Here is a 23993-nt window from a genome sequence, read left to right on the forward strand (position 1 = left end):
AAAAAAAACTCAGGATGACATCCTGGGGTACCTAATACCATTGGGGAAGATCATTTAACCCCCCCCCCCCCAGATTGCAGTGTTTTTTTTTTAACGTTTATTTATTTATTTTGAGAAAGAGCATGTGAACGGGGGAGGGGCAGAGAGGGAGGGAGAGGGAGAATCCCAAGCGGGCTCTGCAATGTCAGAGCCCTATGAGGGGCTCCAATTCACAATCCTCGAGATTATGATCTAAGCCTAATCAAGAGACGCTCAACTGACTGAGCCTCCCAGGTGCCCCACAGTCTTATTAGTAAAATGAGAGGCAATCTGAAGTCTTTTTTACCTCAAAAATACTGTATTGTTATTGCTGATTACATAAAGGAGTTCTAAAATCAACTCTCCTCCATTCCTCTTTTATTCATGTGTTCCCTCCTTTTCTTTTGTTTCAGTTCCAGTTCTCCATTCAACCCCAAACACTTATATTCACAACTACTACCTTACAGGCTCTTAAATTTATTAGCAGCAGCAAAGCAATTTTTTTTTCACTCCAGGGAAGTGCATTATCTTATTATGAATGAGAATCAATGCAGAGAGCATTCACATGGCACTAAGGCATGTATGATTTAAGTTAAAGAGGTATAGAGTACGTTGACATGATTTAATACTCTCTAGAAACCGTAGTGGCAATTTTTAGTGATGGGATTCTAAATAGTTATTCATATATACTTAAAATGAGAGCTTCTGCGAACACCTAAGTCAGAGCCACAATCATAAGAAGCCACAGTGTGATGACCAAAACATTGTTTCACTAAAGCTAACAAATGCTTTGGTTATACAGCATTTTGTATTATAACAGAAGATATTTGCAAATGATATATCCAATAAGGGGTTAGTATCCAAAATATATAGAGAAATTACACAACTCAACACCAAAATCCCACAAATAATCCAATTAAAAATGGGCCAAGGATGTGAACAGATATTTTTCCAAAGAAGACATACAGATAGCCAACAGGCACATGAAAAGATGCTCTACATCACTAATCATCAAGGAAATGCAAATCAAAACCACAATGCAACATCCCCTATCACTTTCAGGATGGTTAAAATAAAAAAGACGAGAAATATTAAGTGTTGGCGAGGATGTGGCGAAAAAGGAATGAGGCCTTATGCACTGTTGGTAGAAATGTAACTTGGTGCAGCCACTATGGAAAACAGTTGGGAGGTTCTTCAAAGAATTAAAAATAAAAATACCATATGATCCAGTAATTCCACTACTAGATATTTACCCAAAGAAAACGAAAACACTAATTCAAAAAGATACTGCAGCATTATTTACAATAGCTAAGATACGGAGGCAACCCATATTGACTGATGAACGGATAAAGAATATGTGGTGCGTGTGCCTGTCACATGTGCCTGCACGCGCGTGCGCGTGCACACACACACACCCACACACACACAGAGGAATGTTGCACAGTCATACAAAACATGAGATCTTATCATTTGTAAAAACACAGATGAACCTAGAGTGTATTCTGTTAAGTGAAATAAGTCAGACAGAGAAAGCCAAATGATTTCACTTACATGTGGCATCTAAAAAACAAAACAAATGAGTAAACCAACAAAAGGCAGAAATAGACTCATAAAGAGAACAAACTTATAGTTGCCAGTGGGGAGGGGGAATGGGAGATAGTCAAAATGGGTGAAGGGGAGGTGATACAGGCTTCCAGTTGTGGAATGAATAAGTTAGGCTAATAGAAGGCACAGCATAGGGAATACAGTCAATGATATTATAATAGTGATGTCTTGGGGCAGATAGGAGCTACACTTGTGGTGAACACAGCATAGTGTATAGACTTGTCGAATCACTATTTTGTATACCTGAAACTAATGTAACATCATGTGTAAATTATACTTCAATAAAAAAAGAGAAAAAGATATGTATGCATGCATTTTAAGTATGCCCAGTAAGATCTTTTACTCCTCCATTTTGAAAGGTAATCAAAGATAAATTCATTCTAAATTTTTAAGCTTTTTTCCACTCTCCCAAACTTTTAATATAAAAACAGCAATTAATCAATACACACATAACTTAAAGGTCTCTCTCTCCTGGAATATCTGTCGTGACAGTACAGAAGTGTTGTTTTTTTATTTTACCTGGGAAGAGCAGTGATTTTCCCCCATTTCTCCACACAGAATCTTCTTGGGCCATTACTCCCTCTGAGAGAAGCAAATCCTTCATAGGGAATGCTGGATGTGCCCGTGACAAACTATCAACCAAAGAAAACAGAAGGATAAAGTGAAACCAAGAGGCTAGCTGCTGACAAACGCATGGCATCATTCATGTGCAGGGCTCTCAGGGAAGAACAGCAGGTTGCTCACTGGTGGGAAAGCCTGAAGACAAAACTCCATGGGTGTGGAAAAACCCAACACAAGAATTCTGACAAAGATCTGGGGAACACTAAGGAAAGACAGTGCATTATAAAAGGAGATCCAGAGGGTCTTAGTAGATAAAGCATCCTGTACGGCTAGCCAGCTCAGTACACTAAATTGGGTGTATTTCCCATTATAGATAAATAAAGTAGGTATATCAATCAGCCTAAGTCTACTTGGCATCAGTCCCTCATCAACTTGAGGTAAATAAATGAGGACCAGATCCTTGATCCAAAGGAGTTAAGACCCAATCTACTTGTTAGGCTCAGCCTAAGCATTCAGAAGGCTTGTTCCCGATACTTCTTTGGCTGCGATCAACCACCAAATGCCCGTGTAACTATGAACACCACAAGAAAATAATGAGTTAGTTTTCCCAGTATCCTTGAACTTCACTGTTATCTCAAGTTTGTGGAAAGTTACATGGAAGAAAAGAAAAGATTCTTTTTCAAAGACCTGGTCACTTCCTAAGAGACTGAAGGTCATTTTCTATTGCTAGAGGTGCTGCCCTGCAGAGTGCCCTGGGAATCTCGTGTTGAAGGGACCAAGCTGCCCTGAAGGCAGGTGTTTTTCCTGGGATTCTTGGACTGGAGTTGGTATTTCCTCAAAATTCTAATGAGATGCTTGGACGTGGCTGGGGATGTTCTGCATAGTGATGGAGCCATAGAACATGCAATCAGAAGAGTCTGAAACAATGTATCCCACATTTGCAGGCAAACATGGGGTGTGTTTACTGAGTACTTAGCAATTATTAAACATAAGCAATTCCAATAATAATTATATTAATGCATTAAAAAATTAACTAATGGCATCTTACCTGTAACAACCTGAGTCGCTGTTCATTGTTGAATCTTTCCACTGCAGCCCAGAACCACCGAATTACAATATGATTGTCATGATATCCTATTAAACCAATCAGGAAAGCCCACATTACTTTGACTTTTCTATGTTAAGATGACATGACACCATGACGTGTCGACAAAAGACCCCCAGACATAAATCATCATCTTGGATTCTTTAAAGGTTGTCTATCATTTAAGACTAGGGAATAACACTGTAAATACAATCACATGAGTGTCAAAAGTCAAACAAAGACAATACTCAATGAAATGAAACTAGGAGGTCTCTGTTTCCATTTAGTGGTCAGTAAACAAAACTGGTGGAGAGAAGAACAACAAAGTTGTCATTCTAACCATACCATTTCTGAAAAAGATCATTGCTGTTACTGGAAATACCTAACTCTTTTGGTCATTCATTTAAGAAATAATTTTCAAGTATCACTATGCCAAGCATTGTACTAAGCTTGGGGGTAACAATGGCAAAGCAAACGGACCCTTACAGGGCTTCTGGTAAAGGAGAGACATGTTAATCAAATAAGTATACAAGTAAATACTTAATTGCAAACTATTTTAAAACTACATATAATGTTCATATTTTTAAATCAACTTACTTTTTATTAATAAAAAGGAAATCGTAATTTTATTACTCTATTTCCTTCAACTAATAAATCGCAAATAACCACGAACCTAAATGTTACTTTTATTCCATAGCTTAGTAGAATTTAATAAAATGTCAAAAGTATCATCCCCGGGAGGATTAAGGCAGTACGTGTGGATCCCAAAATCTTTCATCGGAGAAAAATTAAGTTGAGAGAAGATTAAGGTACAATTGGTGATTCAAACCAATTAACTCATGTGCTCGAGGTACACAAAGCCACTCTCATTCCGAGTCAGCACAAGTAAGTCCAACATATAAGGTGGGTAAAAAACTATTTGAATTTGAATTTTTGCTCACAGGTTACAGTGGTTGTAGAATTTGGGGGAAATTTTGCCTTAGCATTTAACATTTGATCAGTGATGCTTAGTGCCCTTTGGACAAGAAAGGGATCCAAGTGAAAGGTAAATATATTTATACTGGACATGGTGTTATACAGGCTCCATGTCCATTTGGCAGAAACTAGCTATTTGGTGCTGAGCAAATCGTTTTCTCATCTATAAAATAAGCACAGTGGCTCTTTATAGCTCTTCTGATCTTATGAATCAGGCCCCTTTCTGCTTCTCCTTTGCTGTTTGTGCCAAACCTTCTGGAGGAGGAGGACAGCAAGTGTCTCTTCATATTCTCTACAAACAGCTGCCTAATGACCACATGGCAGGTGGCAGAGCTGCCTCTTCATCCAGTGCCAGCTAGTTGGGTCAGCAAACAGCTGGGTATCTCACCATCTCTCTGCCTCCCCACCCGGAGCACTCTCTTCCCAAGCATTTCACTTGGGAAGATTTACAATAACCATGGAAATAGGGACTTGAGTAGACATACACAGTGAATAAAGCTTACAATACGTAAAGATGAATATGGCTGATCTGATTAACAGTGTTGCTATTAGAATCTGCCCGGGGCAGAGCCGGGGGGGGGGGGGGGGGGTTAATGGCATTTATGGTAAGATTTTTAAGTTATGTAGCATGCTGGAGAAAATTGTGTTCTAGGTGGTAAAAAGAGCTTGGTTAACAAAGTTACAATAACCAAGGCCACATATGGGTTACACATGGGGCCAGTTGGAAAAGATGCATCGTAGCAATTGGGTTTCAGAAATAGCAGCAAGAGAGACTGCAATTTAATACGGCCTTTCAGAGAAAATGGGCATGCACGGCCAGCCCACGGCAACAGCGATGAGCTGGAAGAGCCACGAACAGGCAAGAACAAAAGCAATTCACCAAATGTTATTATTTTTTTTTACTCTAAACTTAAAAAAAATTTTTTTTAATCTTTTGTTTCAATTTACAGATAACTGAAGATAGAGATGTTCAGCTCTCAGTGTATTCTGCTAAGTGGTTAATTCAGCGACTTAAAGTTTGTAGTTTTTACTCTCCAAGTTCAGAACTGCTGCTAACCTTACATTCCGAGTTAAAAACCAAAAGCCAAAATCACAACAAAAAGCAACTGCTATTTGTCATGACTTTCTGAAGACTATCACACTGCAATAAATTTCAGAAAAGGTATTCTCTGCTTAAAATTATGGGATAAAACTTCAACTCTGGATCACCATCAGGTCCCTTTCAAAGTCTATTAACTCAGTGAGGAGATTTCAATGGCTTCAGTCCCAACTGCTAGTGGACAATTTATAGTGATCTACAGAAATGCCACTTCTAAAGCTTCCCAGGCGGTGAACTGTCATACAATGCAGGTTTTAACTAATCTTACAGTAGTTTGCTTTTCAGTTGAACTTCATGCTTGAGTTTAGAAGGGCCCGTTCAATAAGCTTCTTGAATTTTGAGAACCAGGTCTTATTCCATTTATGTGTTTCAACCGTGAATTACGACTGGTAGGTAGTTCAGTGAAATGCAGAAAAACTGCCTTTGCTCTATTGGGAAGCTTAGAGGGTGTGTCGCTTCAAGTTTTAGAATGGAGGGAGAAGAGGTGGAGTTTGACCAGGTGGATATGAGTTCCTAGGTGCTTCACTAACAACACCATAAAACAATTAATTAGTGTTCTTATGGTCACATTTCTTCACCAACAATTAACAGTTATGACATCCTCAGATGGTGTGTAAACAGTCCTTCCTCCACTTGATGGATGAGGTAACTAGGAAAAGAAGGGAATGTACCTTGCCCAAGGTCTCAGAGGAGACTGTGACAAACCTATGATTATAATACAGAGTGCCTTGCCTGTCCTGGATTCAGGCTGGCATGCTAACCATTTGCTTCCCCTTAATATGAAACGTAAAAGTTCAGCCATCTCTAAATCACATTTCACCTCCTCTGTATTCTGTGTTGTTTCTCCAGTCACTCAGGTCGATTTCAGCTGTGCCCGCGATGACAAGTTCCAGTTCTCTTGCATCAAAAACAGACACCAGCCTGGCATCCACCACCTGTGGAGTAAAAAGAATGCAGGGCATGGCTTGCGAGTCAGGAGAAATCTCAGCTATAATTAAGCCTCATCAGAAAAGGAGGGCACAAGGAATTTTAGGAATAGGACGGAAGTGCTATGTGTAGGCACTCTCAAGAATGCAGTGCTCTTGACAAATACATTTTTAAGACAAGATGGATGAGCTTCTCCTCAACAGAATTTTCATTTTAAGACTGACCACTGATAAATCCAGTTTGTTTTTCTCTTTTAAAAAGATCTAGTGCTCCTCCAAAGGAAGTCACATGGAGTATTTGTCACAACTCATTCAAACCCTAAGATACAATCACTTCACATAGCAAGCATGAGATGTGATCACCCGTATCAAAGCATGAGTAAGACATATGACTTCACTGTTATTAGTGGTCGTTAAGTCATGAAATGCTACTTGAATTCATCATTTTATTTCAAAGATCTCTTGTAAGGGGGCATGGAGCTTTTTTGTGTTCTTGAAACACATACAAAATATATTGGAGTTTTTAAATTGAAAGTGCAATAATAAATATAACAAAAGAAAAATGGAAATATCACACACAAATAAAGCACCACTATGATACTGTGGTATCATAGACAGCAACTTGCAAAACCCCACTCCCTCTGATTGTCTTCACCTCATAGAAGCCACGCACTAAACTCTCTGTTTGCTGAACAACACCCCTCTCAATCCGCCATTTCACCATCCTCTCGATGTACTCCTTCTTGTTCTTCTCTGTGACCGGGATATTGGCACCCCCTGGTTTTAATTCTCGTTCGGTAATCTGAGATTAAAAAACAAAACAAAACACTGAACATAAATACTCTTGATGTTAGAAGAACACTGCTACCAATGAGCCGAAATCACCCAGCTACCTGTCTTTGCCCTGGCCACGGCGGGAGGGGGGTTTCCACAGCAGTGGGGGGAGGTGCAACATGGAGCCCACGCACACACCGGTGCTCAGTAAAAACTAGGCATTGAGCTGATGTCTAAAAGCCTCAGTGGTTAAAAATCTATATATTGTGAGTGCTGGAGGTTAAATTTTAAATCCTGACTAAACTAGTAAGTCTTTTAAATGAAAATAAATTAGCTCCAGGTTTTGCCCCACTGCTATTGGAATGTTTGGCAAAAACATATTTTCGCAAATTCCATTAGGGTTCAGAATCAACTACATATCAAAAGCCAATATTTAAGTAAAGATTTGCCTTAAGGAAGCAGAATTACATTTAAGTGAATGTTACATTGAGAACTTCTTTTTTTTTAGTCAAGGAAGATTTTTTTTTTTAACATTTATTTATTTTTGAGACAGAGCATGAATGGGGGGAGGGCCAGAGAGAGAGGGAGACACAGAATCTGAAGCAGGCTCCAGGCTCTGAGCTGTCGGCACAGAGCCAGATGCGGGGCTCGAACTCATGGACCGTGAGATCGTGACCCGAGCGAAGTCGGACGCTCAACCGACTGAGCCACCCAGGCGCCCCTACATTGAGAACTTCTTTTCCAAAACACAAAATTCAGAAGACCAGTCAAACATAAATGTGTAAATAAGAATATTACTTATGAAACAGTATATAATTTTTGAAAGAAATGTTTTTAACCAACGACCATGTTTTCAAACCTTCACCAAAACATTATTTCATCCCTCAGCTTCAAAACATTTTCTGCTCTTAAACATGAATGAGAGTTAAGTACAAATGCCAATTAAATAAGTTAATATTCAACTCTGGGGTAGCATGGACTTTGAAAAGCTGTATTTTATACAAGGCAATTCTAAAATTTTATGTGGATATTTTAGTTGGGAATAAAAAGAAGATTGCTTATAACATACAAATAGTTACCACAATCTGTAAATTAGACCATCCTACTCTGTTGTTGGTATTAAAATAATCTTTGTAGCCAAAATTATTATAACTGTATATAAACGGGGGTTGAAACCACCCAACAAGGCACAAATAAGTACGCATATGAATTAATTCTTCATCAACCAACAGCCTTTAATTACCACGCTAAGTCACCGGGGATTCACATACACAGACCTGCCCAAAAACTTCTTCATTCACAGTGAATGTCAGGTCCAGGATGTCATGGATATCATTGTCTTTCATCCACTGCAGGCTCTGGTGGAACTCTTCATCAAGGTATTCTAGATCACTCAGGTCACACAGACTAAGATGATAAACAGATAGAAGCAGATATGTAGGGATGACTGTTAGGAAAACCCCACAGACACAGGAAAGAAACTAAGAATTGAAGACAAGAACAAGGTCAACAAAATAGGCAGTGATTTCTGGAATGTTCTCAAACTCAGTAACCAAAGCAGCTAAATAATAAAAAAAATACGCTATACGATGTAAAAATCCTGGATATATAAAATGCCTTAAATCAACCAGCCTGTCCGAGTGGCTGCCATTTGCCTAGTCATTCACAACTAATGCCAGAGCAGGAACTGGAACTCAGGTGTTCACAGCCTGAGTCCCATATTCTTTTGGCTACGTTATACCACCTTAAAACACTGTTCTCATAATTAGATATTTTTGGTGTGTTTCTATACTGTACTTTAACTTTGTTATTTTTTTCAAAGACTAGATTGAGTGATCCACATTCACATACATCTCCTTTTTCTTCATGGTTCTTGTTCTTTTCAGGTTTCTGAAAACAGCAAGCTATGGAATCTCTCTACAATTATAATAGTTTTCCATACTTCTTTCCTCTTTTTTCATTGTGGAGAGAGGATCTGCATACAATGAAGTTACTGTTCTATAGCCCAGTTTTAAGGTGGTAACAACTGATTTGCTTTTGTCGTTTTGAATTTTCCCCCCATCAGCCCAATTTCAGAGGTCATTTTGTTTGGTTCAGTATAAACATTTATTAGGCATCAAGGATGTGCCAGACATCTTAACACCTACTTGATAAACAGTTACTGCCCTCAGGGGCTAATGGTCTAGTTGGGGAGACAGGCACACAAATAGGTCAATTAATATAAGGTGATGATGATAGCCTAGGCTGGGTAACACTTAAAATTTGTGTATTTCTTACATGAATGTTACACTCCAATTAAAAACAATGATAAGGTAGATACAGGGAGCTCTCATAGCAAGAATGCGGGACTTCAACCTGGAGATTCAGGAAAGTCTTTTGGAGTAGGTAATACCTACATCAAAATTTGTAGGCTGTTTAAAAGATAGAGAAGTAAAGGGAAATGGATGAAAAGAAGGAGAAGGGGGAAAAGAAAAGGAGGAGAGAACAACATTAACAAAGCACAAGGCCATGGAATATGCAAAATACTCAAGCATACTGGTAGTATCAGAGAGTTAACCACAAGACATAACATCCAGAGAAGGCTAGGAAGGTAGCTGGGACCAGGCCTTGAATATCATTCTAAGGAGCATGGTGCTTCGGAACTACGGAAATATTTTAGGACAGGAAATGACATGATCAGATGTGAGATGCGATTTTAAATAGTTCTCTGGAGATTGTAGTATAGAGGATTACTTAAAATGGGGGTGGGGAGAGGAGTGGTTCTCATCAGATGGTGGAGGCAATTAGTAGACCACTACAGTAATCTGGCCAAAATATGATAAGAGTTTTATTTTAAGAGCACAGCTACTAAGGGTGGACAGGAGAAGACGAATTTAAGAATTATTTAAGGGGTAAACATGGGCATTAGTAAGTGGTATCATCAGGGGTATAAAGAAGGCTATCAAAATAGGGGTAGCAAATGAACTCATGTTGCAAGCCAGCTCTGATTAACTGCCAGTCTTGAGGACTATAAGCTGAAAAAATTCCTGAGGCCAAAATGAATTCAGTGGGGAAAAGTATGATAAATGATTTGTGAACCACAGCATGGCAGTGGAATGGGTGGTAGGGAAGAGCAGAATCTGTGCTGTGTATCTGCCATCCCTGTGTGAGGGTGACTCCCAGTTTCTGACCAGTGACCTGAGAATCCTGGCACCATGGACTGTGACTAGGCACATTGGAGAAGGTACACTTTTAGGTTGAGGAAATTGAGGTTTAGTGGTCACCATGTTGATTTTGAGATGCCTAGGAGACATGCACGTGGAGACACTCAGTGGAATGTTGACCACATGAGCCTCTAACTCAAAGATTAAGACTAAGGGTGCAGACGTGAGCCAGTAGGAGAAGAGACAGGTGTAGACATTTCGCCATGACAGCACAAAGAGAAAGAAAAGCAGGAGGGGGGGAGAGGCAAGAATGGAAGCTCCAGGAACACCGAAATTTAAGGGGAAGTCAGAGGAGAAGCCCATGAAAGAGACATAAAAATAAAAGGGGAACTGGGAGAGAATAGTGTCAGGGACACCAGTGGAGGAAAGACACAAAGTAAGTGGGTGGGGTTTGGGGTTGGAGTGGTCAACAGTATCAAAAGCAGTAGGATGATACAGTAAGATGAGGACTAAAGGATATTCTTTAAAAGCTTCTAAGGGTTACTGGTGGCAAGGAAGCCAGGCTAAAGTGTGTTGAGGACACATCAGCACAGACCACTCTTTTAGGAAGCTTATAGGAGAAGATGAGAAAAGGCAATGAAATGGGAAGGTGCAAATCAGACAAGGGGAAACCGAGAGGCAAATGGACAGCGCCCAGTTGCCCAGGGTTTCATCTGCCCAGACACCAAAAGGGAGGAAAGCAAAAAGTCTTCCTACTGACCCTCTTAAGAGCCCATTAGAAACGCTTGCTTTTCATTTGAAGTCTAGGCTTCCATTTTACAGAAAGCAGGCACATGGCCTCTGTCAGGGAATAAGCTGGACAGAACCCAGCAATCATTCTGTGCTTTCTTCTTGCAAGTTTGAGCTACTACCCCACCAGACAGTTGCCTTCTCCTGTTTAGCCTTGTAAATGACTACTGATTACAGGACAGAAACTGTTTGCTCTACATTTTACAATAATTGCAATCTTTCACTGTGGCAACAATGAAGAAAAAGTTCTGTGAATGCTAAATTCTCATCTGCCATAATAAATTACGATCTTGCATATAGGGAAGTCTCAAGAAAAATAAGTGACTGCCCACCTCCAGCAAACAAACAAAAAATAAGACAAAAACAAAACAAAAGGAGAATGAAAATTTGGACCAAGAGTAAGCAGTTGAAGTCTGCATTAAGCAATATATAAAATGCTTCTCATAAAGGATACGGGGCTGTGAGTCACCAAGACTAACCCACAACTATTCTATTAATAATCGGCATTAATACCACAGGAATTCCAGTGCTGTATTTGAAGTACAATTGTTTTGAAGAAACATGTGTTGCAACAAATGAGAATAAATTTTCTAGAGCAAAGCAAAACTAAGACTTTAGGGGCAAGACAGAAATACAGGGTTGGGGAAAACACAGTGACCATATTTGAAACTGTTTTAGCTTCAGACATCTAAGCAGATACATGACACTGACAAAAGGCCCTTTTTTAATAAAAGAAATATTACATTCTTACATATTAATTGCACAAGCAACAAAAATACTCTTACATTCTGAGAAGAGCTTTATAAAAGGGCCGTGTGAAGAAAGCATCCAACAAATACTGGTGTATTAGTGCAAGACCAAGAATCCTACCACTGAATCGGAACCTGTGAAGAAAAAGCACAAGACAGCTTACACATCATGAGGCAGTTTCTAAGTTGTTCTATCTGACTTCTAGAAAGCCTTTCAGCTCTATTCATCTAAGTTTGTCCAGGACTGATCATTTACTGGGTCCGTGAGAGTTTGTGTGCATTGTAGCCTGTGTCTTCATTAGGCAAATATTCACATTTACTTGAAAAAAATCTGTTTCACTCTGTTAATAATTCCTTCACCTCATGTTAATAATGTCTACCATGTAGCACCCCACATGGTCAACACGAATTCCCCATGTGCAGGTCAGTGAAATTTCCCCAAGCCATTTCTCAGAGATGACAGACTGAGACCAGCGGTGGTGGGGAAAATGCTGTCCCCTTCTAGTTTGCTTGCAAGAATATTCGCAGAATTTCTCTAATACAAACCCACTAGCAATCCCCTCTTGAGGAAAAGCCCAATCTCAAAGTGAGAAAGTTCCTATACCTGGTCTCTCTCAAACTGCACTCCGGATGGTAATTGTCACGATCCAAGAATTATGCATGTGGACCTTTGGGGGAGTTTCCTCATGGGACATTCTGTTCTCTAAAATTTCAAGGCTCAATCCTATTCTGAATCAGTTTGGAAACTTTACTAAATACATCAGTCATGACTGGATTTGCTGAGATGTACACTTATTTTCTCTTTCAGAAAGGGATCCAAAAGTGTACATCCACACTGAAGTCCATACAGTCCATCTGTGATTTTAGTATTAGACAGCCATTTTAAGATGAATGTCCAGCAGCTTTGTTTTCTTTATTTCCACCTAAGGTAGCGTAACTGTAATAGCTACAGTTAAGAGGACTCCAAATTGTAACTAAATGGAGTTAATTTGAAGAGTAAGTCCTAAAACTTAATGCCCTCCACCCACCAACATTAACCTTCATGACTCAAAGAGAATTTTTCCATGAGTCTTACTTACTTCTTTTTTGTTGTTGTTGTTACTATAAATAAAGAGGAACAAGCAAATAGGGGTTATAGAGTATTTAAAGTGTATAAACGCAGGGATTAAAAAGGTATGTAAGGACATTTGGAAAGAGTGCAATTCAGGATTTTCAGAAAAAGTAATCCCCAGAGGGGAATCCTATGCCAGTCTTCCTTGATGATTTTATGTGAAAAAATAGGAAAGGAGCAGTCCCTGGCTACAAATTTCAATAGCTAATAGGGTAAGCGCCACTGCTGAGACTCTGAGCCCGCGTCCTTCTGCCGGGTTCTCTTCTACTATAGGTTCTTCCAGGGCACCGCACCCTCCCTCCCTCCTACTAGAATGCCATCATTACCCTCAGCCAGCACCCCAGCTGCTCTGCCCCACCCCCAGTGTTGGCCACTTCCCCAAGGGCTGCTCTAGCAGCTGCCGGACCTCTGGGTCAGGACCTTCTCCCACCCCATCTCACAGCTCAGAGATGCCCAAAGGTGCAGAGCAGAATCTAGCGATTTTGCTGGGAACCTAACATCATCTGGAACCTTCTTTCAATGGGAAAAAAACCTTTTGAATTCTACCCAACTCACTTAAAATTGCTCTTTTGGAATATATTACTTCTCGGTCTTTTGGCTACGATCAAGTGTGGAATATAATCTATTCCTAGCTTGGAGACTGCCTGCAGATGTAAATTTGACAACAAAAATAAGAGTCAAATGAAACTGAAAATATGATTTTCTCCAAGGAAAAAAAGTGTTAAAAGAAATAGGGGTTCCTATAAAAAATACTCTCACAGAAAATCAACTGAAAAAAAGTGTTGAGGAAAAAGTACTTACCATTCATGGTGATTGTCTACAAAAGCAGACATGGGACTTATTTGTACTGTGTATGTGTCGTTGGCTGAATATTCAAATAAGCCATAATATGGGTTAAAGAGTTCTCTGGATACGAGGAAGAAAAACTCTCTGGAAGGTCCACTGTAATCCAGCCTTTAGAAAAATTTCACAGAAAGAATAACCAGTTATTATTATTTTTTTCTATATATTGGGCACATTTTCTACAGAGCTCAGCTTTCTACAGAATAGTCATTACAAGTCTAATTCCCCGCATGTCTGGACTATCAGAATAAAATGAATGATCATGAGTCCCAATCTTATCCATGTCTTGACCCAGAATAGTGGAATGGGCATTTGTATGAGGCATATCCAAGGCTAAAGCTACACATCAGATAACGGATAAAACAGGCAATATGCCAATAATTTGGTTGCATATATACACACATATAAAAAAGTAAATGTTTTCAATGTCTGGAATGGAGTTATGGAGAAAGGGAGTACATTGGGAAATACTTAAACAGAGTAAAACCAGAGAGTATCGGCTACCTACATCCATGGGACATGGAGTCCTTATGGATTTCTGAAACACTTTGAAATGGGAGAAGAAAGAGACTTTCCTGAACTGGTGATAGGAGAGTACAGATACAAGACCCCCTAGGGAGATCAGAGGCCCAAAAAATGGAATGACAGGGTTTGAGTGAAAACTTTAAATTATAAAACACCAAGGAAAATTATAGACAAGTAAAATGAGGGTGTCTAAAGCTTCCTAAACGAAGGTATCCAGAGAAGAGGCTGAAACTCTAGCACCTGAACTACAGTGTAAATTCCATTTTACTTAGAAAGACATCAGGGTGAAGGAGACGCATGAGAAGCAATTGCGTTAGCTTAGAGGAATGACAAGTGGCCAAGAATGCTGAGAGCAAAAAATGCAGCAAAGAGGAGTTTGTAATAGAGTGATTTGATACGCTAAATTTAAAATGAAAAATATAAAGCACATCTATCCCACGATGACAAGTTTACACAAGGGTTCAAAGAAAGGAGGGAATGCTGGAGGGGAACGGGAAGCTGCGTGGTGGGATTCTGTAAGATTTCTTTTGTTCACTCTACTTTTTTTCTCTTCTGGAATTTTCTCCATCGGCATTACTGCATTTTTTTTTTTTTAATGAAAAAGGAAAATCATCTGAGTCTTTTCCAGTGATGGGATTGTGTGACAGAGAAAAATTAGAAAAATTACCTTGTTATAGGTGGAAGAAAGAGATGGGATACTTGTAAGCAAAATAAAATGGCTTTTATAGCTCTTCGTTGAGAGTTTAATAGAATTTACTTAGAACGTACTTCAGCCATTCACATACTACTTTGTCAACTTTTGCCATATCTGAATATATAGGTACTGTTAAGTGTGCTTACCACGTTTCATTATCAACTTTAAATTTTCTTGCTTTTCTAATGTAGCCTGTATTATGTCTTACATAATATTTATGAAATTATGATGTGCCAGCTTTATTTTTTTCTAATACACATTAAAAGAAATATGTAAATATTTAAAAAATGTCAGTTTGTGTAATAGCTAAAATCATCTCATACATCTCCGGTCCTCACTGCACTTTGGGAAATACGAGTGTAGACAGGAAACCTATGTGTGCAGAAAAATGCAAACATAACACACGCTCTCAGAACCCAAGAGGCCTTAAGGTGACATGACGCAGCTGTCTCGAGGCAGCTGAATATAATTGTGGCTACCAGGTGACCACCAGCATTGGTGAGACTATGCTAAGATTACCATGGGGACTCCCAAAGCAGCACCTGGGCTGCCTCCCAGGCACAATGATGTGGACCACCTCTCCACATGCTAAGACCACAGCAGTTGCCCGTGGCTTCCTCCCTCGGTCCTACTCCTGGCCTCTGACGCCACCGAGAACAAGTAGAATACTTCTTCTACTTGAATGCTCTTCACATACTTAGGCTTTTTTTCAACAAATATTTGAGTGCCTATTATATTTTGAGTACTAACCTAGATGTAAAGATATAAAATCTTTCAAGAAGTAATTTTCTATAGGAACTCTAAAGTGTAGCAGTTTTGGTATCCCTGGCTCTCTGTGTCCTCCTGCACTCTTGAACATGGCCACGTCTTTCAATCTCCTCTGAAGGAAAGGGCTGGGAATTCCCTTGCCACCCTGGTCCTGTGCTCTGGACACTCTCCAGGGTGTCAAAGTCTGACCTAAGGGGTGGTGTCTAATACTGATAACAATACTTCAGGTGTGGTCTTGTCAGCACAGAGCTTAGAAAGAGCCCTTGTCCTCTCTTCCTGGACATTCTTCTTGCTAATGCAGCTTAAAGCCATCTTTCCTCATGGGACAGCCGCTTTACTTTGTTGATTCATAATGTGCTAGTCATCAGCTCAAACCTTCCACCTGTGCTGCTTTATCCCAAGACTCTCCCCTCCTGTCTGCATGTCACTGTATCTTTTTAGGACCTAAGTACTAGACTTTATACCTCTTCCTACTAAATTTCACTTTGTGAAACATGGTCCACATTCCAGTCTACCCAGATCCTTGTGGATGCAAATGTCCCTTTAAATTTCCTATTGATGGTGAATTTCATCATCAGATCCCTGTGTCTTTCCAGAAATAGAGAATGCCAATCAAAGGCATCTTAGAAGTCATTTTGTCCATCCCCTCATTTTACTGAAGAGAAGACTGAGGCTGAAGGACATCACTGACTTGGATCAAATGAAAGCTGCAGGGGCAACTCTAGGCCTTGGCACAGGTTTCCTGACCCCACATTTAATGCTCATTACTCCTTACAGCCTACCGGTCAGTACATTTTAAATGTTATCAAGACTAATAAAAATGTTGCTTATAAAGCAGGGGTCAGCAAATTATGGCCTGAGGGTCAAATCTGGCCCATCCTCTAGCTTTGTAAATAAAGGTTTATTGGAACACAGCCATGCACATTTGCTGACATGTTATCTGTGGCTGCTTTCCCACTATAGTGGCAGAACTGAGTAAGTACAACAAGAAATGTATGGCCTGCAAAGCCTAAAATATTTACTATCTGGCCTTCACAGAAACTTGGCCAATGGAAGATCAAAGAAAGGAAGAGGAAAATGCTCCTTTATTAAAATACCTGGCTTACTATAAATCTTCATCTTTAGTGAAGATCTCTTCAAGAAAATAATGACTATAGTACCCTAGGGTATATGTAACCTTAAGAATAGTCACAACTACTAAGTGTGAGACTGTGGTCTGCAGTGGTCCCTGACCTGAAGGGCCTTTCAGACACAATCGAGGCACATGAAGGGCCACAGACAACTGAAACGTGAGCCAGTTTTATAAGACGGTTTTCTTACAAAGAGACAACTGGTTTAAGAAAAATGGGCTTATAGCTGCTTAAAATTAAACAGTGGCATTCAGTTAGAAAGAGCTTTGAGCTTCAACTCTCAGTGTTTCCATAATACCACACCTACCAGAGTGTATTATAATAACCTGTTTATGTGCTTGCCTCCCCTATCCACACATCTAGGCTGTAACCATACAGAGAAGGGGACCGTGTCTCTTTCTCATTTTTGTATTCCAAGTACCTTAGCCTGATCTACCACAGAGGATCAATGTCTGTTGTTGAATCCATGAGTGGAGCTCTCTGATGCTCTCTCTAAAGAAAATCAACATAATTTACATTGTTATTTGACAATCTAGCAGAGTGAATTATTTTGCACAAGTTTGCCTTCAGGTGGTAGATTCATTCAGTGATATTAGGGTATGCCAATCCCGAAAAGACAACTCGATTTGCACACATTGTCAGAAATCACTCAAGTGAATTATATTTAGCTTGGTGCTTGTCCCTTTCCAGATCTAATATCTTCTAATATGGCAAAGTTTTTATAACAACAAAAGCGGACCTCACTGATTGGTTTTTTGTTTATGATTAGAGCTGATTCTGGCTAAAGATAAGGAGAGTGTTCCCTGAAGTGTTAAAGTGAAAAGTAAAACTCCTTCCCCCCACCCCCAAGAGAGAACAAAGCTAATAATAGTTCCTCTAGGAGGAAAATGGATCTTCTCTAACTGGTCACATTTTTATCTGCTGGTGCGTGCGTGCGTGTGTGTGTGTGTGTGTGTGTGTGTTTTAACTCTAGCAGCACTGATGGAGCCACTCTAAAGCCAAGACAGTTTTAAACATTTGATTTGATTATCATCCAAAGCTTAGAATGCATATCTGAGACCAGGCTGTAGATTACAAATGATACACGTCTACCTAATTCAGTAAGACGTGTCCTAGCAGGGCATCTCGTGCATGTGCTTCCTGCAATGTCTTACCAACCTCTTCCATATAAATAGTTAATATGACTCATATCACAGGGATCGTTTGTTACATTCCTGTTTTGCCAGTTAGGTTGGTTCCACAGCTAAAGGCTTGGCACGGAAGTACAGAAACTCCAGACAACGGGTGGGTAGCCATACAACAGCTGCATCTGAGGGCATTTCGGAATATGCACAGATGTCTTTGGGCTGGCAGTGTAGTTTTGAGCCCATGAAGTGCTGAGGAAGCATTTTAAACACCATCTCGTTGTTGGGCCAAGAGCACCCAAGTTGTCAGCGGTATTCAATACTTGTTAAAATAATTAATTTTGTAATTTTATTCTCCTGTCCTTTGTTTCCAACTCAAAATTACCAAAAACAAAGTATTACCATGTAAGTAGACTACTGAATGAAGGAGGATGGTGGCAATAGGAAGTCACACCACTGTTTCCTATAAGTTTTCTGGAAGGCAGAAAAGCTTTGCTCTCTTAATAGTTGGTTCAGGCAAACATGGCCTTCCTACTCACCTTCTGATTCACCCTTGGGTATTTATAGCAGCAAGGCATTAGTTCTTGAGCTACTTAAGGAAGCCTGCTGGGTGAGTAAAGAATTTTGCAAGCAATTAGTGTGACAAACAAAATTCTGCCTGGTGATACCAAGCCCAAGCCTATGCAGAAGTACCCTTCAGCAGGGCTTGGATTATTGGGGTCACCCTGCAAATGTCTCTTTTTGGAGAAAAACAAGCAGCACCATGAAGTTTAACTTACATCTTTATAGACTGACTCCTGAGGAATAAATGGTCAAGCTCAGGACTCCAGACAAGTTCTAGCAAGGATTAGACCAGTCATATGTAAGAGCCTCTGGTTATTTTATAAGCAGAGATGCAGGAAAACCGTTTCCGATCTCATCTTCCTTAGTTATGTTCATCTGCCTGCCTCAGGAGAAACAGCACAGAAGGAGCTCATCTGTTCTTAAACCCCCGAACTACAACTGTTTGCACATGGTCCCTCCCTAGTCTAAGCGTGGTTTTGCAAGACAGATGATTGATGTCAATAGATGGCACCTCACATATAATGAACTCATTCTTCCTTAAAGAAAGGTGCCTTTTAAAGATCTGGCCATGGGGGGAAAAAAGAGGTGAGGCAATCACAGTATAAACATTCTTTCTTTATCCAGGCCATTATTGCCTTACTGTTCAGGGTACTAAGAAGTTAATGGCCCCGGACACCTTATCAGAATACAACAGTCTGCCTAGCTAACTTTTGACACCACGTAAGCTTTAGTTGCTAGGGCTTTTAACTGAGAAGAAAATAATATGCTGGAGAATATGCAGTGCTCTACTGGCCTCCTCCCTAAAGAAGAAACTTCTAGGCAGACAGAAGCCCAACAGAAAGAGGCAACCACATGCATGCAATTTCCCACCACATTCTGTCAAGATGACTCAGTTTCCAGCCATTCTGCCACTGCTGACTTCCTACCCTTTTTTGCAGGGGCAAATAACCAAACTAACTTGGGTGGAAAATGTAATGACTAGAACAAAACCTCCAGTTCTAACCAAATTAAATCACAGTGGTTTGCTTAGAAACTGTCTACTTTTTGTAAAAAGCCAACCATAACATTATTTTAGCGAGAAATAATAATTACTTGTCAACTAACACACTTGCATTCACAGGCTCTGGGACTATTTTTGTATTTTTAAAAATGAACATTGGTTATCACCAATATTCTGAGATTAATTTTACCTTACATGGAATTTGTAGTTATCCTGTAAATTTCTGACTATAAATTTTCTCATAATTTCTCTTGATTCAGCTGTTCCATTTCAGAATAATATATATGTATTTCAGACTTATGCAAAGAGCTCAAAGCAGAGCTGAAGTCTGTGAATCTGTTAATTCATACTTTTTTTGGAGTGCAAGCAGATGCAGTTTTCTTAAAAATAAATCCCTTTTGAGGCACCTCGGTGGCTCCGTTGGTTAAGCAGCTGACTCTTAATTTCGGCTCAAGTCAGGATCTCACAGATGGTGAGATTGAACCCTGAGTCCGGCTCTTCGCTGACAATTCAGAGCCTGCTTACAATTCTCTCTCTCCCTCTCTCTCCCTGTCTCTCCCCACCATTACCCTTAATAATTTGGACTTTCCACAGAATTAACCATTTCTATATACATATTATTCTACTGACCTTAAGTGCAGAAGGAAGTATACATATACCCAAAATCACCCTGGTGGCACTCTCTCATCAGACAATAGGGAAATAAGAAAAGTTGTTTAGGGAAACATTTCCTAAATCTCCCAAATCCTGACTATATGCTTTCATTTAGCAAATATTTTGTCTTAGAATAGTTTTTTTATTTACAGAAAAGTTGCAACGATAATACGGAGAATTCTTGTATACCCAGTTTCCCTCTTATGAACACCTTACATTATTTATGATTAATTAACAGATACTGAGACATTATTATTAGCTAAAATCCATACTGTATTCAGATTTCCTTAGTTTTTACCTAATGTCATTTTTCTATACCAGGATCTCATCCAAAATGTTATATTAATGTTTAATTGTCATGTTTCCTTAGGTTCCTCTTGGCTGTGCCAGTTTCTTAGACTTTCCTTGTTTTTGATGACCTTAACAGTTTTTTATTTAATTTTTTTACGTTTATTTATTTTTGAGAGAAAGAGAGAGTGCTAGTGGGGTAGGGGCAGAGAGAGAGAGAGAGGGAGACAGAATCCAAAGCAGGCTCCAGGCTCTAAGCTGTCAGCATAGAACCTGATGTGGGGCTCGAACTCACAAGCTGTGAGATCATGAACTGAGCCGAAGTCAGACGCTTAACCGACTGAGCCACCCAGGTACCCCTGATGACTTTAATAGTTTTAAGGAGTACTGGTAAGGTATCTTATACAATGTCCCTCAATTTGGATTTATCTGAGGTTTTTCTTATGGATAGACTCACATTATGGGTTTGGGGGACCAAAGATTGTGGAGATAAGTGCCATTTTCATCACATCATGTGAAGGGTATATACTATTAACATGATATATCGCTGTTGATTTTAACCTTGATCATTGGGCTATGTGTTTGCCAGGCTTCTCTACTCTGGACTTACTTCTTTTTCCCCCTTCCCATATTATACTACTGGAAGAATGTCATTATGTGCAACCCACAATTAAGGAGTGAGGAATTATGTTGAATTATTTGGAAATCTTCTGCACAGATTTGTCTATTCGTCATTTATTTATTTACTTATTCAATCATGTATTTATATCAGTACAGATATTTACTTTACACTTTGGGTTATCATCTAATCCTACTTGGTTTTACTGCTCAAATTATTCCAGCTTGGGCCATTGGGTGATCTTTCAGTTGGTTCTGGAGTCTCTTTGACATACTCCTACCATTGTGGATGTTTTGAGCACTTTTTTACTTTTTGCACCACAAGCTACTTTAAGCTCCATCTTGTATACTTCCGGCCAGTCCTAGAATAAGTCATTTCTCCAAGAAATCTTGTTCCTTTTATTGAGGAATAATATTAGAAACCAAAACTAGCCACTGGGTGTATATGTTTTTAAATACCTATTACTGGGGCTAGACATGACCCATTTTGAGAGCGTTAAAATTGATGGAGGGAGAGAGATGGAAAACTTTCACCTCTACACTTATACTTCAATAGAAAAATTTAGGTAGATTTTCACTTTGAATATTGATTATAATCCAGAAAGGAATGTTATGATCTTCAATTTTAATGCGGTTAAATCAATGTGTCTGAAAAGGTGGCAAAGTCTAAAATAACTTTTTAATTATATGTTGTTTTTGAGGTTTCTATTTTTTCAGCAAGAGTGCTATTTTAATCTTTTAAAACAGGGTATGTATTCTCAATGCTTTAACAGCAAAACGAAGTATATATATATCTAATAACCTATGTATATGATGTTGCATGAATAAAGACATGAGACCAGAAGTTACCTGGCCATATTATTCCAGCTTCAATAAGCCATACACAGAAGGGGCTTGATACGATTGTTCCTGATGGCTGAGGCCACACTTCAAAATGCCCTACCTCTTGTTTTCCCTCTGGAGTTACAGGAAGGAGACAGGTGATGGAAACAGGAAACATTTGGACATTAGTGGCAACCGGATACAAAGGTATCAAACCACACTCAGCCTGGGCCTCCTCCTAGGAACAGATGTCATCAGTCCAGATCATAGGACAACTACCTGAGGATGATCAAGTAGGATAAGCATCCTCTCTATTCAAACTTCAGTACCAGGGCCTCCAAAGACTCTTCCCTACATCTCTGAGATCTCAACAAACTGTGCAAACAAAGAAGGAAGGCAGCTGGACTCCTGGGGGAGGAAAAGTATTCTCACCCAATCAAGACTAGTTATATAAGGAAATATTTGGAATGCCATGCACACCTATGATTAGGCTTAAAATATTTGCCTTCATTTTCAACTGTGCACCTGCATCTTAAGCCAACAGAAGCTAGAAGTCTATTAGTGCACCTCAGCAATGAAAACAAGTCACGGGCAAGATTCTGCCCAAATTCTGTCACTTAGTCTTGCGTTCCCATATAATATTTTCCTTCAATGTAGTTACAGCTGGGACTATAAACAGCATATGTGATGAGACTAGTGGTTATCAGTCAGCTGTAAGAGTGAAAAGATCCACAGGTAGGAAAAAATTCTGATAGAGCAGAGTTCAGGAGTTTTGCCTCTATCCCAGTGCTGGTCCAAGAGTCCTGGATGAAAAGCCTAGTTTTGAATCCTGATTTTGCTGTTACCTAGTTCCATCAGCATGCACAAGTTATTGTACACTTTGGAGCCTCCAAATTAACCATATATTGAATGGCTGCATATATTGAATGGTTGGGTATTACTACTATGAGTCTATAATCTAGCACACTTTATTTCCTGGGCAGGACTGAGAAGAGTAGCTTTAAAATGATCCAAATCAACAGAGTCAAGAAAACAACCAGAGTTCAGGCTATCGTGTGGTACTTTTTAAATTGGCCCTCGTGATGGATGGGTTACAAAGAAGGTGCTGTGACTTGAAACCCAGACCTGAAATGAGGAAGGAAGAAGGGGTCTGGACAAGACGAGAGCTGTCACCTTCTGAAGTGTTACAGAACAGCTGTTATGTCTATGTGGACGCAATAAACAGTGCGTAGGAGTCTTTGCTCCTTTGTTTCTTAACCCTAATCTCCACAAGCACACTCACGGAAGAGTCATAGAAGGCCGGAGACATTTGTTTATGGCAGGTGGTTATTTTGGTAGGTGTTACTGTCCCCCCAAAAAGAGGAAAACTGGCGACAGAGAAATAAAAACCAAGGCCCAGGAGTTCCTGCTTCAGAAGCTTCCAGGTAGAAGAGCAGGATTCTAATTCGTGACTCTGAAACTGAGCTTCTTGAACAGGTGAAGCGTGTACTCCTTCCACCCCAGTGCAGATTACATGCTCACAGATAGCAGAATTCCTGTCTTGTCCCTCACAGCCCCACTTTTTCCCTTTAAGAAAGAGATATGCACAGAGAAGAAACCAAACGAGCTTCTGCTCTCAAAATGATCTATAGTTACTAGCGTTTACCCAAGAATTTCTATGTCAAATGATTTAAAAACCAGAGGAAGCCTTAGAAAAAAAAAAAAAAAGCCCAGAGGTTTAAGTGTATGAGAATGGCATTTCCTGCCAGAAGGGTTTCCTGTTTCAGGCAACCACAGCAACCACGTGGTGAAGCATCCACTGTGCAGCCGCAGTCTGTGTTCCACACACCACTTCTCTGTTCTACTCACCCTTCCTCCCCGACAAATGTGACGTACAGCTTATTTCTCTGTAAGTCTTTTCTGGAGTAGCCCATAATTTGATTAAAAGCATCTTCCAGTAAGTGATCTCTTCTGATAATTAACCTGTCCATAAAGAGACAATTTGAAAAACAGATTATTTCCTAATCCTTATCTTTCTAGAACCGGACACTTTTGATTCAATTCCCACTTGCCATAATTAACTAGGTGAAAATTGCGGTGACTTACTACATTGTCGTCTGCAATAATACACATTTGGCTTTTGCTCTTAA

The 23993-nt window shown here is 39.7% G+C and overlaps 1 protein-coding gene across 5 annotated transcripts in view; it reads right to left on the reverse strand.

Annotated features, from left to right (window-relative positions):
• Positions 1-23993, reverse strand: part of HECW2 (HECT, C2 and WW domain containing E3 ubiquitin protein ligase 2) — a 369305-nt gene that overhangs the window by 20003 nt on the left and 325309 nt on the right. For all 5 annotated transcript variants that reach the window (XM_027054227.2, XM_027054211.2, XM_027054201.2 and 2 more), the window contains 8 exons: positions 23713-23826; positions 13636-13788; positions 11760-11858; positions 8320-8449; positions 6924-7070; positions 6163-6277; positions 3233-3318; positions 2143-2255 (listed from right to left, as the gene is read on the reverse strand). In XM_027054227.2, the coding sequence (XP_026910028.1) occupies positions 2143-2255; positions 3233-3318; positions 6163-6277; positions 6924-7070; positions 8320-8449; positions 11760-11858; positions 13636-13788; positions 23713-23826 (957 nt within the window). The remainder of the gene's footprint in view (positions 1-2142; positions 2256-3232; positions 3319-6162; positions 6278-6923; positions 7071-8319; positions 8450-11759; positions 11859-13635; positions 13789-23712; positions 23827-23993) is intronic.

Source organism: Acinonyx jubatus, chromosome C1, assembly GCF_027475565.1.
Source record: "Acinonyx jubatus isolate Ajub_Pintada_27869175 chromosome C1, VMU_Ajub_asm_v1.0, whole genome shotgun sequence".
In the NCBI taxonomy this organism is placed as follows: Eukaryota; Metazoa; Chordata; class Mammalia; order Carnivora; family Felidae; genus Acinonyx; species Acinonyx jubatus.